The following is a 17550-nucleotide window of genomic DNA, read 5'->3' as shown; positions in this document are numbered from 1 at the left end:
CACAGGAATAAACAGCTGACAACTCAATGACTAAATCTAATCAGCAGACAGTAGTATCAGTTAATAAATATTTAGTATAAAAAATTCTGTTAACACAGCAGACATTTTAGTACTCTAAAAAAGGTATTTCAAATTTGATTATTAATCATCATATCAACATTCCTCTATTCTGAGTGGTCAAATTTAAAGGATGCAACTGTAGTTAAAACCCTACATTGTAATTCACATATCTTCCTGCAGTAAACTGACTTTACATAATAAAGACTCCATGGCAGTAACAGTACAGCAACAACAGTACATGTTTTACTTAACATATTTTAGCACACATATAAAAAAGAGAACAACTAAGAGCCCAAGAGACAGAAAGGGCCACATGAACCAGAGACCTACATCATCCTGAGACCAGAAGAACTAGTTGGTGCCCGGCCACAATCGATGACTGCCCTGACAGGGAGCTCAGCAGAGGACCCCTGAGGGAGCAGGAGAGCAGTGGGATGCAGACCCCAAATTCTCATAAGAAGACCAAACTTAATGGTCTGACTGAGACTGGAGGAATCCCGGCGGTCATGCTCTCCAGACCTTCTGTTGACACAGGACAGGAACCATCCCTGAAGACAACTCATCAGACATGAAAGGGACTGGTCAGCGGGTGGGAGAGAGACGCTGATGAAGAGTGAGCTAATTATATCAGGTGTACACTTGAGATTGTGTTGGCAACTCTTGTCTGGAGGGGGGATGGGAGGATAGAGAGAGAGGGAAGCCGGCAAAATTGTCAAGAAAGGAGAGACTGAAAGGGCTGACTCAAGACGGGGAGAGTAAGTGGGAGTAGGGAGTGAGATGTATGTAAACTTATATGTGACAGACTGATTGGATTTGTAAACGTTCACTTGAAGCTTAATAAAAGTTATTATAAAAAAAAAAAAAAAGAGAACAACACAATAAAATTTTTCGGTTAAGGTATACTACTTACCTATTGTACCAATTGAACAACAGCCAGTTGAGTCCTTCTAGTTGATATTCCCTGAGTTGGTTGCCATTTTTGTAGTCCCTGGATTGATCTATTTTTTTCCAAATATTAGAAGGCGGACGATCCTTTGCGGAAAAACAAAGAATGAATGATGAATATTATATTTTTTCTCATACATTTCAAATCTCCAATATATCTAATTCACGGTAAAAAGTATTGCTTTTAAAATAATCCTGAAAGTAAAACACAGTATGATGTTATAATAAATTCTACTAAATATTTAAGAACCAAATTAATTCTACACAAACTCTTCCAGAAAACTGAAGATGAAGGAATACTTCCCAACTCATTCTCTGAGGCCAATATTGCCCTGATACCAAAATTAGACAAAAACATCACAAGAAAACTATAGATCAATATTCCTCATGAACATAGATGCAAAAATTCTTAACAAAATTGTAACATGGAATATAATTACTGTATAGAAAGGTTAATGTATCCTGACCAAATGGGATCCTCCTCAAGCAGGGAAGGTTGGTTTAAATTTAAAAATTAATCAGTGTTTATCAATAGATTTAAAAAAATATTATAATCTCAATAGATATAGAAAATAAAACAGCGATTCCTGATAAAAACTCTCATCAAACTATGAATAGAAGGAAATTTAATCTGATAAAAATGCATCTACAAAAATCCCACAGTTAATATCATCCATAATGGAAAAAGGTAAGAATATCCACCAACACCACTTCTACTCGACATTGTATTGGAGGTTCTAGCCAGTGCAATCAAGAAAAAGAAATACAAGTCATCAAGATTGGGAAGGAAGAAGTAAAACTGTTTTTATTCATAGAAGGTATGATTTTCTATGTAGAAAATCCTATGTAATCTATAAAAAAGCTACTAGAACTAGTAAGCAATATTAGCAAGGTTGTGATAAACATACAAAGGTCAATTGCAATCTATATTCTAGTAACAATCATTTAAAACAATACCATTTTATAACAGCATCCAGCATATGAAATATTTTGGAATAAATCCTGTAAAAGATGTGCACGACCTATACATTTAAAACTACAAAACCCTGTTGAGAGAAATTAAAGAAGACCTAAATAAATGGAGAGACTGACCATGTTCACAGATTGGAAGACTCAACATTGTTAAGAAATTCTTCCCAAATTGAACAGATTCAACACAATCCCAAACTAAATCCCACCAAGGCTTTTCTGGAAACTGATAAGCTATTTCTAAAATCATATGAAAACGCAAAATACCTAAAATAGCAAAAACAACTGGAAAAAAAATGGGCTGACTTAACACTGAATGATTTAAAGACTTGTTATAAAAGTTACAGTACAATCTATATAAAGATAGAAAAACAGGTCAGTGAAACACAACAGAGGTTCTGAAATAGGCCCAAATGTATATAGACAATTTATTTTTGAAAAAGTTGCAAATACAATTCAGGGAAGAAAAAATAGTTTTTCAACTAATGGTGTGGGAAGAATTGGATATCCATGCACAAAATATGATCTTTAACACATACAATGTACTATATAACAAAAATTAAACAAAAATAGAGGATAGATCTAATTGTAACTAAAATTTCTAACAGACAAAGGAGAAAAACTTTGTGATCTCTGGGGATGCAAAGATTTCTTAGATGGGATAAGAAAAGTGTAATCCAGAAAGAAAGGCAGATAAACGGGAATTCATCAAAATTTGCAACATTTGTTCTTCAAAAACATTGTTAAGATAATGAAATGACAAGCCATGGACTGGGAAAAAATACCTGCAAATCATATACCATATTTTTATGCAAATAACATGCACCTTCTACATTTGCCAATCATACTTTTCCCCCAGCAAGGTATTTTCTAAAGCTGCTATCCTGAACTTTTTTTTACATGTTGCTCTAAAAAAAATTAGCATAGCACGGTTATGAAAACACCTTGTGTGGGAGGGTGCTGTTGGCAAACAAATGTAGAACACATGTTATTTGCATAAAAATATGGTATCTGATAATAGACCTTTATCCAGAATATGTAAATAATCCACATAACTTAATTATAAAAAAACAAGCCAATAAAAAACAGGCAATATATTTGAACACTTTATCAAAGAGGACATATTAATGGCAAAAAAAAGTATAAGAGATGCTTAATATTATTAATCATTAGGAAAATGCAAATTAAAACCACAATGAGGTGCCACTACAGGTCCATTAGAATGGCTAAGATAAAAAAGACCGACTATACCAAGACCTGTCAAAGACTTGAAGCAACTAAAACTCCCATAGGCTGCTAGTGGGAATATGACCACTTAGAAACAGTTTGGCAATTAAAAAAAAACTTAAACATATACTGACTATATGACCCAGCCATTTTATTCCTAGGTATTTACCCAAGAAAATAAATACACGTTTGTACAAAGACTTGTATACTATGTTCATAGCAGCTTTATTTTTAATAGTCAAAAACTAGAAACAACACAAAGCTTTATCAATAGGAGAATGGATTAAAAAATTGTGGAATACTACATTACAACAGCATACTAAACCAAAACCCATTGCCATTGAGTTGATTCTTACTTATAGCAACCCTAATAAAAACGACTGAAATGATACATACAATGTGGATAAATCTCAACATAATTGTGCTTCATCACAGAAGCCACACAGCAAAAAATACACACTGCCTCTAGTATTTATATAAAACCCTAGAAAATGGGGGGAAAAAAAAGGGAAAATGACATAAAGAGATCAGTAGTTGCCTGGGATGAGTATGGAGTAGGCAGGTGACTATGATTACAAACAGGTATATGAAAACTTTGGGAAGTGATAAATATATTCATTATCTTGATGGAGGTGATGTTTTCATATCTCAAAAGTTAACAACACATAGATATTTAAATATGTAGAGTTTCGTGTATGTCACTTTAACCTCAGTAAAGCAATTTTTGAAAAGAGTGAATGGAGGTGGGGCCAAGATGGCGGAGCAGTCAGATGCTTCCAGTGAACCCTCTTATAACAAGGAACCAAAATAGAAGTGAAAAGATTACATTTATGACAAGATAGAAGCCCTGTACATCAAACACAAAATTAGAAAACGGACTGAGCAGGAGGAGGAAGGAGAGATGGTTCACAAGCAGAGAGGAGTTGCCGGAACGGAATCGCTGGGAACCCTGAGGCACAGTTCCCGGGAGTGGCTGCAGCGGGCTGGTGGTATCATCTGGCTGCAGTTTCCTCAGGGAGAAACATCCAGTTGCACAGCCTACTCACAACTCTAGAACCAGAGAAGAGCAGCACTCTCCGCAACGGCTAATTACTTGTGTATATTTTACCGAGCCCCCCCCACCCTGAAGCCTGCTTCAGTGGCTGTCGATTTCCCTGGGCCTGAGATAGGTCCTGTTGCACCATCTGAGCCATTCTCCAGGACATGGAAAAGGAATAAATTCACAATTGGGGAAAAGATAATCTGCCAGCTCCACTAACCTAGGGAGCTCAGGACAGAAGCAGTTCCTGTCCAGGCATAAACGGTCTGTGGACGTTGAATACTTTCCCCCCCTGCATGGACCTGTGCGGGCCTATTTCAGGAGAATAGGCCCTTGTTGGCAGACTACAACGGTTTCAGCTGTGCGGTGGAGGGGTGGGTGTTTGACGTTTGACATTGCTTTGCCTGATAAACAGCGTCCTTACCTACACACATCAGGGGCCGAATGACTGGTGGGTCCACTCAGGTCACCCAGCCACCACAACTGGGGTCCAAGGAAAACTGGTAACTCCTAGTCCTTACAACCAAAAGCACTGGGTGCCCAAGGTCCATCTGCAGAACCTATCCACCTGTGTGCTCTAGGGAACAGGGACACGCTTTCCTCACAGACACTTGGGAGACGGCTGTCCGCCCCTGCCTTGTTTAAAGCATGACTCCCTGCTGCAACCAGATACCAGTACCTACACCAATCACCCCTGCCCCCCAAGACTGTAGGAGAGAGCCTGTACCACACACTTGACGATCAACTACCTGGACACCTGAGCTGAATTCATACAAGAAAAATGAATGGACTCCTAGGCTCATATACCTGATAACAGCTCTAGCCATCTAGAGACAGGACATAAGAACTTCACAGGCAAAAATAATCAAGCTAGCTCACTCAAGCAACCTATTTGGGCATATCAAAACAAAACAAAGAAAGAAGCTAGGATACAGTGAGCAAACATAAAAAAAACTAATACAATGACTTATAGATGGCTCAGAGACAACAGTCAATATCAAATCATATAAAGAAACAGATCATGATCGTTTCAATAAACTCTCAAAACAGTGAATTGAAGGATCGTCTGGATGAAGGTGCCTTCCTGGAACTACCGGATGCAGAATACGAAAGATTAAAATACAGAACTCTTCAAGACATCAGGAGGGAGATCAAGCAACATGCAGAACAAGCCAAGGAACACACAGATAAAGCAGCTGAAAAAATTAAAAAGGTTATTAAAGAACATAATGAAAAATTTATTAAGTTTCAAGAATCCATAGAGAGGCAGCAACCAGAAAGTCAGAAGATTAACAATACAATTAAAGAATTAGATAACAGAAAGTCAAAGATGCAAAACTGAGGAAGTGAAAAGCAGAATTTGTGAGACTGAAAACAAAGCACTTGCCACCAATATACTTGAACAAAAATCAGATAAAAAATTTAAAAAAAAATGAAGAAACCTTAAGAATCATGTGGGATTCTATCAAGAGAAATAACCTATGAGTGACTGGAGTACCAGGACAGGGAGGGATAATAAAATACAGAGAGAATTGTTGGAATATTTGTTGGCAGAAAATTCCCAATATCGTGAAAGATGAGAAGGTATCTATCCAACATGCTTATCGAACTCCACCTGACATAGATCTTAAAAAAAGGTCACCAAGACATATTATGATCAAACTTGCCAAAACCAAAGATAAACAGAGAATTTTATGAGTGGCTAGGGATAAACAAAAAGTATCCTACAAAGGAGAGTCAATAAGAATAAGCTCGGACTACTTGGCAGAAACCATGCAAGCAAGAAGGCAGTGGGATAACTTATATTAAGCATTGAAGTAAAAAAAATTGCCAGCTAAAAATCATATATCCAGCAAAACTGTCTCTCAAATATAAAGGCAAAATTAGAACATTTCCAGATAAACAGAAGTTTAGGAAATTCATAAAAACCAAATTAAAACTACAAAAAATACTGAAGAGAGTTCTCTGGTTAGAAAATCAATAATATCAGACAACGACCCAGGACTAGAACACTGTACAGAGCAATCGGATGTCAACCCAGATAGAGAAATCACAAAAATAAATCAAGACTAAAAAAAAAATTCAAAACAGGGAAACAGTGATATTATGTAAAAGAAGACAATATTAAAACAATAAAGAGGGACTAAGAAATGTAGTCATAGATCTTTCATAAGGAGAGGAAGACAACAAGGCGATAAAAAAAAATAAAGGATAGATTTAAACTTAGAAAAATAGGGATAAATATTAAGGTAACCACAAAGGAGACTAACAGTCCTGCTCACCAAAATAAAATACAAAAAAAAAATAGAGACGCAGCAGAAACAAAATCAATTACAATGAATAAGAAGAAAAGACAATATGTAAAAGATGAGCTACTCAGCATAAAAAATTAACTGCGAAAAAGAAACTGTCAACAACACACACAAAAAACACATCAAAATGACAGCACTGAACTCATACCTATCCATAACTATGCTGAACGTAAATACAGGAGAGGTCAGCACAACTGGACTAAACCAAAAGCAAAGAAGTTTCCTGAATAAACAGAACGCTTCGAAGGCCAGTGTAGCAGGGGCGGGATTTTGGGGACTATGGTTTTAGGGGACATCTAAGGCAACCGGCATAGTAAAATCTATTAAGAAAACATTCTGCATCCCACTTTGGAGAGTGGCATCTGGGGTCTTAAATGCTAGCAAGTGGCCATCTGAGATGCATCAATTGGTCTTAATCCACAGGAGAATGAAGGAGCACAGGAGAGTGAAGAACACCGAAGAGACAAGGTAATTATGAGCCCAAGAGACAGCAAGGGCCACATAAACCAGAGACTACATCATACATTAGCCTCAGACGAGAAGAACTAGATGGTGCCTGGCTACAACTGATGACTACCCTGACAAGGAACAGAACAGAGAACCCCTGAGGGAGCAGAGAGAAGTGGGATATAGACCTCAAATTCATAAAAAGGTCAGACTTAATAGTCTGACTTAGACTAGAAGGACCCCAGAGGTCATGGTCCCCAGACCTTCTGTTAGCCCAAGACAGGAACCATTCCCAAAGCCAACTCTTCAGAGAGGGATTGGACTTCACTATGGGATAGAAAATGATACTGGTTAAGAGTGAGCTCCTCGGATCAAGTAGACACATGAGACTATATAGGCAGCTCCTGTCTGGAGAAGAGATGAGAGGGTAGAGGCGGGGCAGAAGCTGGCCGAATGGACATGAAAATACAGAGTGGAAGGATGGAGTGTGCTGTTAATTAGAGCAGAGAAACTAGGAGTATGTAGCAAGATGCATGGAAGTTTTCGTATGAGAGACTGACTCGGATTGTAAACTTTCAAGTAACGCACACACACACACACACACAAAAAAAGAGAATGTAGTATATCACATTTTTTCTCATTTTTAATCTACCATACATCTCTACAATACTTTTAATATTCACGGTATAAAGCATTTCTTTCTGATAGTTTGTTTAGAAGTATTTATTGGTCAAATACAATTGTTGTAGGCAGGAGCCAGGCAGACAAACGGCAACAAGGAGTAAAAAAAAATTGTTACAAAGCATTCCTTTTAAAAGAAACCTGGAGGCACACAAACATAGCACTACATATATAAGCATTCATTTATATAGAGAGTTATATTTAAATTTTCTTCCTCAGCAATAAAAAACTTTCGACAGCTAGGAGATAAATTTTCAGAATAACATTAACCTAGACCCAAATTAATAGGGAGTAGGGTCTAGGTCTTAGTAAGACAAAATGTTTTTAGAGAAGTAAGCAAAAGGTTACCTATTGTCTTCTGCTTTAAAATTATTTAAAATTACACTATACTGAGTTGGAACTGACTCAAGTGTAATGGGTTTGGGTTTTTTTCAGTTACGACTCAGCAAAATTATGCTTCTAAAAATTATCAAGATGATCAGAGTAAATGTAGGTTAATAAAAAATAAAACAGTCTATAAAAAACAGAACAGGCTAAATAAAAAAAACATATTGGAAACAACTGGTTATTCGACTTCTGTAGGTAGCCAATGAATTTTAAAATAACAGTATTTCTCAAATTACTGCTTAAAATAAGTTCCACATTAAGTCACATTCAGAGTGTTTTCTTAGCAATCCAATCACTATTAGTATTTCATTAGCTTGGGTCTGGGACAAATTTCATTTTAGAAACTCCAAAAATATTCTATATGATCTATATGCTACTTAATTTAAAAATGAGGGAGGAGCATTTTTTGTCAAATCGATTTTACATTCATCACAGGGGTTTAATGCCATTGGCGAAATCCCAATTAACAAGGACTATACCACATTTTTTTTTTTTTTTATACCACATACCACATATATGAGGCAGTGGTTTTCCCTGGCATGGGCCTCCAAATTGCACATGTTTGGGTTCCACTCTCAGAGATTCTGATTCTTCAGTCATCTGTGAATATTTAAAAAGATCGAAAAGTGATTCTGATGTGCACCGCTGGCTGAGAACCACTATCTAAAGAAATGGCTTACCCAATAAGGCTGAACACTAGGTTATCATTAAGACATAGTCCCCACGCCAAAAAGAAAATCTTTCCCTTCCACAACATCCCTTGACTCACTCCTCTCTGAACTAGCTGTGGCTTCTGTCCCCTGGTTCAAGGAAAGGCATTTGGAAATAAAAAGGAATTGAGGTGACCTGCTATGCAACTGGTAAAGATCTAGGGGCATTACTGGAAGAAAGAGTAAGCAAACCGGAAAAAAATTATTATAAATACAGTATTATCTCTTCCATGGAACATTTAATTCATTTCCTTCTCTTACTTCACTACTCTACAAATATTTCTCATGGCAGCCTTTCACACTCTGGCTAATCCAAAAGTGATCTGCTCCTGTCTTTTCAAATATAAACTCCCTTTTTAGTGAAGAAATTTCAATGACCAAATTATATTTAAAAGAACAGGTCAAAATTTTTGATGAAATCATAGTATGTCTCCTTGATGTGAATTTCTTTTGGTTGGCTGACGTTAATGAATTCATATGGCAACAATCTTGTTTTGAAAAAACGAAAGTAAAAACTTTAAATTAGCAATATCACAACTTACTGTAGCCTTCTATATTTTTTGTAGTAGAAAAATAAAAAACCTACTCAAGTTTTTTTTTTTTTTTTTTTGTAGGGAAAGGAGAGAGCTATGCATGCAGTCAATAAAAAAATCTGTGTACCTAATTTTAACAACATTATGTATGGAAGTTTCTTCTAAAAATAAAGCTACTAAGAAAGTAGAGGTGTAATCCATACTAAAGACTGTAGTCTTTGATCTTCATCAGTAACTGTTTCAAGTCCTCTTCGTTTTCAGCAAGCAAGGTTATGTCATTTGCACATTGCAAGCTGTTAATGAGCCCTCCTCTAATCCTGATGTCGTGTTCTTTTTATTATCTAGCTTCTTGGATTATTTGCTCAGCATACAGATTAAACATGGTGAAAAGGATACAATCCTGAAGCACACCTTTCCTGACTTTAAACCATGCAGTATCCCCTTGCTCTGTTCGAATGAATGCCTCTTGGTCTATGTAGTTTCCCTATGAGCACAATTAAATGTTCTAGAATTCCCATTCTTCCAGTGTTATCCATAATTTGCTATGATCCACAGTTGAATTCCTTTGCATAGTCAATAAAACACAAGTAAACATCTTTCTGGTATTCTTGGCTTTCTGCCAAGATCCATCTGACTTGAGCAACTATACCCCTCGGTCTACGTCCTCTTCTGAATTTGGCTTGAATTTTGACAATTCCTTGTCAATATACTCCTACAACCAGTTTTTAATTATCTTCAGCAAAACTTTACGTGCATGTGATATTGATATTGTTCAATAATTTCTGCATTCCACTGCATCACTTCTCTTTGGAATTGTTACAAATATGGATCTCTTCCAGTCAATTTGCCAGGTAGCTGTTTTCTAAATTTCTTGAAATAGATGAGTGGGCGCTTCCAGCGTTGCATCCATTTGTTCAAACATCTTGATTGGTATTCTGTCAATTCCTGGAGCCTTGTTTTTCGCAGATGCCCTTGGATTTCTTCCTTCAATACCATCAGTTCTCGAACATATGCTACCTCCTGAAATGCTTGAACATGGACCATTTCTTTTTTGTACAGTGACTCTGTGTATTCCTTTAGTCTTTTTTTTGATGCTTCCTGCTCCGTTCACTATTTTCCCTGTAGAATCCCTCAATACTGTAACTTGAGGCTGTGTTCTTCCTTCTGGTTTTCAGGTCTTTTACATCATAATTTCTTCTGTTCGCTTTAGTTACTCTATGTTCAAAAGCAATGTTTCGAATTCTTCTCTTCTGACATCCATTTTAGTCTTTCCTTTCTTTTTCATGACCTTTTGCTTTCTTCATGTATGATGTCCTTGAAGTCATCCCACAACTTGTCTGGTCTCCAGTCATTAGTGTTCAATGTGTTAAATCTATTTTGAGACGGTCTCTAAATTCAAGCAGAATATACACATGGTCGTACTTTGGCTCTCATGGACTTGTTCTAATTTTCTTTAACTTCAACTTGAACTTAAATAAGACTAATTGATAGTCTGTTCTGCAGTCAGCCCCTGGCCTTGTTCTGACCAATGGTATTTGGCTTCTCCATGGTATCTTTCCACAGATGTAGTTGATCTGATTTCTGTGTATCCCATATGGCAAGGTCCACATGTATCACCATTTACGTTGCTGAAAAAGTTATTCGCAATGAATAAATCGTCAGTCTGCAAAATTCTATCATGTGATCTCCAGCATCATTCCTATCACCAAAGCCATATTTTCCAACTACTGATCCTTCTTCATTTCCACTTTTCCCGTTCCAATCATTAGTAATTATCAATACATCTTAATTACATGTTTAATCAATTTCAGATTGCAGAAGTTGGTAAGAATCTTCAATTTCTTCATCTTTGGAATTAGTGGTTTCTGTGTAAATTTGAGTAATAGTTCTATTAACTGATCTTCCTTGTAGGTGTATGGATACTGTCCTGTCACTTTCAGTGTTGTGCTTTAGGACAGAGCTTGAGATGTTCTTTTTGACAATGAATGTCCTGCCGTTCTTCTTTAATTAGTCATTCCTGGCACAGTATACCCTATGATTGTCTGATTCAAAATGGCCAATACTAGTTCACTTCAGCTCATTAATGCCTAGGATATCCATCTTCAAGCATTCCATTACATTTTTGACAACTTCCAATTTTCCTGGATTCATACTTCGTACATTCCACATTCTGGTTACTAATGGATGTTTGCAGGTGTTTCTTCTCTTTTTGAGTAGTGCCACATCAGTAACTGATGGACCCGAAAGCTTTACTCCATCGACATCATTAAGGTTGACTGTACTTTGAGCTGGCAGCTCTTCCCCACTCATATTTTGCATGTTTTCTAACCAATGGGCTCAACTTCTGACAGTATATTAGACAATGTTCTGCTGATATCCATAAGGTCTTCACTGCTCAATTTTTTTCAGAAGGAGATCACCAGGTCCTTCTTCCTGGTCTGTCTTAGTCTGGAAGCTACACTGAAACCTGTCCACCAATAAACAACATCATGAGAAATGAAGAAGATACTGAAATTGTCAAGGATTTCAGTTTACTTGGACCCACCATCAATGCCCATGGAAGCAGTACTCAAAAAATTAAACAACATATTGCATTGGGTTAATCTGCTGCAAAAGACCTCTTTATAGTGTTAAAAAGCAAGGTACTAAGGTACACCTGACCCAACCCATGGTATTTTTAATTGTGTCATATGCCTGCAAAATCTGGACAATGAGTAAGGAAGACCGAAGAAGAAATGATGAATTATGGCGTTGGCAAAGAATGTTGAATACACCACGGATTGCCAGAAAAATGAGTAAATCTGTCTTGGAAGAAGTACAGCTAGAACACTTCTTAGAAGCAAGAATGGTGAGACTTCGGACATGCTTTTAGGAGGAAACAGACGCTAGGGAAAAGCATCACGATTTGTAAATTAGAGGGTCAGCGAAAATGATGAAGATCCTCAACAAGATGGAGTGACACGGTGGCTGCAACTATGGGCTAAAACTTAACAATTTTAAGGATGATGCAAGACTGGGCAGCGTTTCATTCTGCTGTGTGGCTAAGAGCTGGAATTGACTCAATGGCACCTGACAACAACAACAACAAAGAAAGTAGATGAAATGTATCGCTATGGACAAATAACTGGATGGGAGAAAGGAAGGAAAAGTGTACATATATAGAATTTTCTTTGAATAGTAAATTGATAACTGTAGATGAGGGCCGGAAATGATGTTATTGATATTTACATATATGACCTGAGAGAAGAGTAGTAGAAAACTTTGAAATTCAGAGATCAGGTAGAAACGTTAACTGGAGTAACTTCTGGAAGGAAATTGGGAAGTTAATACTCATAAAAATTTTAAATGCATATACCCTCTGGCCAAGCAATTACATTTGAAATTTATCTGACAGGTAAATTTACAAAAGGGCTCAAGAATGCTCAATACAGCATTGTTTATAACAGCAAAAAAACTGGAATATTCGCTAATGGAGAAATAGGTAACATACATAAAATACTATGTAATAATTAAAAAGAATAAAGTATTAATTGTATAGCAGGAACTAAATTCAAATTTCAAAACTGACATTAAACCTGCTACATAAAGAAATGCTAAGATTTTATCCAGCTGTCTAAGACATACTCTTACCAAGCGTCTTGTGTCAGGCCTTGAAGCTTGCAATTGTTCAAACTCTTCTATTTTTGCAAGATCTACATCTTCTTTTAGTTCCCAAGTACTATCTTCATATGGCAATGAGCACCACTTTACTAAGTAGTAAATAACAGGCTGTAAACAAAAATTTTATTTTTTCATTTAACCCTTGTGAAATAACCCGTGTGAAAGTAAGAGACAGCTTAAACAGGAATTAGTTTAAATATACTAAACTATGTCAATAAAAAACAATGAAACATTTCTTACGGTTTTTAGGTCATTAGCTTTTAAGAAGCACTGCTTTACTATTTAGACAGTTCTAGGTTTTTCTTCGTTAAAAACATTTTTCTGAAATATTTACCTCACCAGTATCCTTATCTTCACAAAATGAAACTTCCAATACTCTGTCTACTTCAACATAGTCTGGGTTAAATGGTTCTTCTTCCATCTAAAATTAAAAAGGAACTTAATTGGTATGTGCAAAACCACTATAAAGATCAACACGAAATAAAGACAAAATTACTAGCTGTCCACCTATAGTAGAAACACATAAGGTTGATTTCTATTAAATTTTCAGTTTATAGAATTCTTTCATTCAATTTCCAAAGAATATGTGGGATACCGGCATATATTATAAATCACCATGTTAAATGAACCAAATAACACTAAGAAATAAGGTACTCCAGAGAAGTAAATTGCTATAAAAGCTATATTCTTTAAAAATGTCCTTAAAAAAAAAAAAAGGTAATGAACTGTCTTAGTATCCACTTCTTACTAATTTTACAGCTTCAGTAAGTTATTTTCCAGATTCCCGGTTTTCTCATCCATAAAATGTGGCTAGTCATTCATGCACCTCAGAAATCTTTTTAACAATTTAAGAAATATGTACCAAAAAAAAAAAAAAGTCCTAAAATCAGTCTCTGTATTTTTCCTTTGTTACTTTCCTTCTTTGCTTGATACCAATCACCCTACCTCCCTTCTACCTGTGGGTATATTTCTTAGCGTTATCCAACACTCTCATCTACTGATGGTGCGTGTGCTGAAGATCCATTTATCTAGACAAATGCAAAGATCTCTACCTAAGCTACCTCAAACTCAACTGCACTCCTTAACTCTTCAGCCTATACCTACCCCCAGTTGTACAAGCCAGAAATGGAGGCATAATCCTAGACTCCTCTTTCTTTACCTCCCACATCTACTCAGTCACCAATTCCTACAGATTCCTCAAATTGGTTCCTGTATTCATTCTCACCACCTCATCATTTCTTACTTGGAACTTTACAAATAACCTCCTAATTAGTCCCAACTCATGTTGTACCTCCCTCTAATTCATTTTTCACATTGTCCCCAGAGTGATCATTCTCAGACGTAAAGCTTCCCATGTTGCCCCTTGCTTAAAATCCTTCACTTGCTCTGTTTGGATTATCAGGTCCAATACTGGAGCCCCCTTCTTTGTACTGTACTTTAGGAGAACGTTTACAGCAAATTAGTTTCTTATTCTACAATTTATTCACAAATCATTTTGTGACACCACAGTGGTTTTAAGGGAGTGAACAGATTTCTGCCTTTTCTTCTAGCCTCATCTCTTACTCATGCTCCAGAAGTATACGACTAAAAGTTTTCAAACACCACGCTCTGTTTTAGGAAAAAACCTCTCTGCTTTAAATGCATTCTTCTTTCTTCTCAGTAGGCTGTCACTCCTCCTCTTACCTACTTGGTAATTCCCACTCATCCTTGAAAGCCTTACTTTCAACAGCTCATCTCAGCTTCTTTTGCTGCTCCTCTCCTTTTGCATACCTCCTAAATGATGTTAATACTCTACGGCTCTGCCTTCAGTTATCTTCACTGTCTTAAATCTCTCTTGAGTGATATTAGCATCCTCATGTTTTTCTACAGGATATATTACCTAACACAGGAACGGTAACGTGGCACTTTAAGAAAATCTGCATAGCTCCTATTTATGTTGTTTCTGGGACAGGCTAGAAAGAGTAGTCTTCGTGAAAAATTAAAATATCATTAGCTAAGTACTTTAAAAATCTTAAGCCCATTAGGAACTTCTGTATATCAGAGTGTGGAGTTAAGGTATTTTTGAGGAGCTGGGAGAACCTCCTAGTATCCATAAACTGATATGTTGTTAGAATCACCAAAATTTTGAACTGGATTTAATAATTCCAAAGGAATAACAGAAACTTCATGGTGGAGAAATCTAGCAGTGACCACCTTAATCTCATGATCAAAGTTATCACCATCAGTCATGGGGTAAACAGGTTTTATGTGCTTCCTGATATGATTCACCGAGAAAGAGGCTGCTTCACTTCTTGATCTAATCATGAGGAAATATCAGACAATCCCAAACTGAGGGACAATCTATAAAATATACAACTGTACTCTTAATAAAACGTCCAGGTTATGAAAGACAAAGGAAAAAGGAGCAACTTTCTAGATTAAAAGGGACATGACAACTAAATGCAACATGTGGTCCTGGATTGTAATCTGGACAAGAATAAACGCAAACACAATCTTTTCCTATAAAAGACACTAGTGGAAAACTGAGTGAAATGTGAACAAGGTCACTAGATAACAGCACTACATAAATGTTAATTTTATCATCATATAAAAGTTTTTTTTCTTTTTTTTAAGGAAATAAACATTGAAGTATTTACAACCTACTTTCAAATGGTTCAGACAAAAATATGTGGGTGGGAGCAAGACAGTGACAGAGACAGAATTGAGAAAGAATGAATAAAAACGATAAAACAAACATGGCAAAATGTTAACTGGGGAATCTGGGTGAAGTATATTGGATTTCTTTATACTAGTTTTACAAATTTCTGTTAAAAATAATAAAATTTTTTGAAAATAAAAAGTTTAAAAATAATTCAGAGCTAAAAAGGACATCAAACGTTTAGTGAGGCCTAGAGAGATGAATAAATTTTTCCAATACAGTTCTGTTCACACGCATAAACACACACCCACATAATACTGGGTATATATTTCATGTATGGAAAAATCTTATTTTCTACTTGTTTGCTACATTATCACTCTTCTTAAATAACTTTCCTGATAAATACTCTGTGATATTTAACAGACCTGTCAAATATAAGTATTCAAATGCATGCTAACATAGAAATCCAACAGTTACCCACTACTCTGAATTATCAGTGCTCCTGTTTCAGGTATTGTTTCCAAGCAGAATTTGGAGAGAGGCAAAAACCATACATACGTATGTAGTATGAATACATTTGTACTCAAAAAATATATTATTTGGGAGCCTAAGAATATGAATAATACTTAAATTTTTGGTAAGTAATATAGTCTAACACATAATAGTCTCATGTATTTTTTTTCTTACATCTGAGAAGAAATGTGCTCTTTGTGCTTGTCTCAATTTAAATCGTTTGATTTTCTGCTGGATCCTTTTATCTTTCAAAAGCTGTTCTTCTGTAGCCCATTCACAGTGAAGATAGGAGCTATAAATTTTATAAAAACAAGTTATTAGAATGACATAGAAAACCATGCTATGATTTTTGAGATTTAATTTAATCACAACATCCAATACAAAATATTATCTTCAGCTTTACAAAGAGGTAGTTCACGATTATGTTGTTTAATAAGACTTCCATATAATTTTAAAAATATAATCATTAAGATCACTATATCCTGAAGAGGCTGTAGTATAAAGGTCTGCAATTTGCCATGTAGAAAGAGAAGGGTAACAGCAAGCTGAGATCTATTGTTTCTTTACTGTAAGAGTTTTGTTGTGATCAGAAAACTTGCTTTGAAGCCAATGTAATTTTATTTCAAACACTTTAACTGAAATATATTGAAAAAAGTTGGAAAACATAAAAAAGAGTAAAGAATTATGCCACAATTAGGAACACCTATTTTTTTTTATGAGTTAATTCACCTATGTCAAAGAATAAAATTTTAGTCAAATCATCATGATACAATAACCTAAAAGATCAAAAAGAATTTTTTACAAACAATATAATTTGAAAAGCCCAACAATACAAATAAAACAAATAGTATCCATAATTGTAAAAGATTTTATGAAAAAACTCATTGCATTCTGAGGTTAATAATTAATACTTTCTGAAATAAAAATCATTTAAATTTTGACAGGAAAAGTTTTCAGTCTTTTCACTTTAATTTTTGAGCTCATCATTTTACATAATACAAACAAGTGGAAAATCATAATTAGTTGGAATCGACTCGACAGCACTGGGTTGGGTTTTTAGGGGTACTTTATATTTAAAGGTGCTCTGGTGGCACAGTGGGTGAAGTACTCGGCTGCTAATCAAAAGGTTAGCAGTTTGAGCCCAGAAGCTGCCCACAAGAGAAAGATGTGGCAATCTGCTCTGTAAAGATTTACAGCCTGGGAAACTCTATGGGGCCCTTCTACTCTGTCCTACAGGATGGCTATGAGTCAGAATCAACTCGACGGCACTGGGTTTGGGTTTTTTATATTTAAATCAACATCTTTCTATTATTTGTTTTCTAACTTGTATACTTACTAATTCTTGTATTTTACAAAAAATTCTTCTATATCAATCATCACTCCAGGGGACATCTAAGAAAATAAAATTAATAATTATGACTCTTTAAAC

General features: G+C 35.8%; 1 protein-coding gene across 13 annotated transcripts in view; it reads right to left on the bottom strand.

Annotated features, from left to right (window-relative positions):
- Positions 1-17550, bottom strand: part of CHD9 (chromodomain helicase DNA binding protein 9) — a 227689-nt gene that overhangs the window by 72410 nt on the left and 137729 nt on the right. For all 13 annotated transcript variants that reach the window (XM_049864852.1, XM_049864853.1, XM_049864858.1 and 10 more), the window contains 5 exons: positions 17458-17513; positions 16296-16413; positions 13305-13391; positions 12941-13078; positions 971-1092 (listed from right to left, as the gene is read on the bottom strand). In XM_049864852.1, coding sequence (XP_049720809.1) covers positions 971-1092; positions 12941-13078; positions 13305-13391; positions 16296-16413; positions 17458-17513 — 521 coding nt within the window. The remainder of the gene's footprint in view (positions 1-970; positions 1093-12940; positions 13079-13304; positions 13392-16295; positions 16414-17457; positions 17514-17550) is intronic.

This window comes from Elephas maximus, chromosome 21 (assembly GCF_024166365.1).
Source record: "Elephas maximus indicus isolate mEleMax1 chromosome 21, mEleMax1 primary haplotype, whole genome shotgun sequence".
NCBI classification, from domain to species: Eukaryota; Metazoa; Chordata; class Mammalia; order Proboscidea; family Elephantidae; genus Elephas; species Elephas maximus.
The sequence above is the reverse complement of the archived record's forward strand: the minus strand, read 5'-3'. Positions and strand labels throughout refer to the sequence as shown.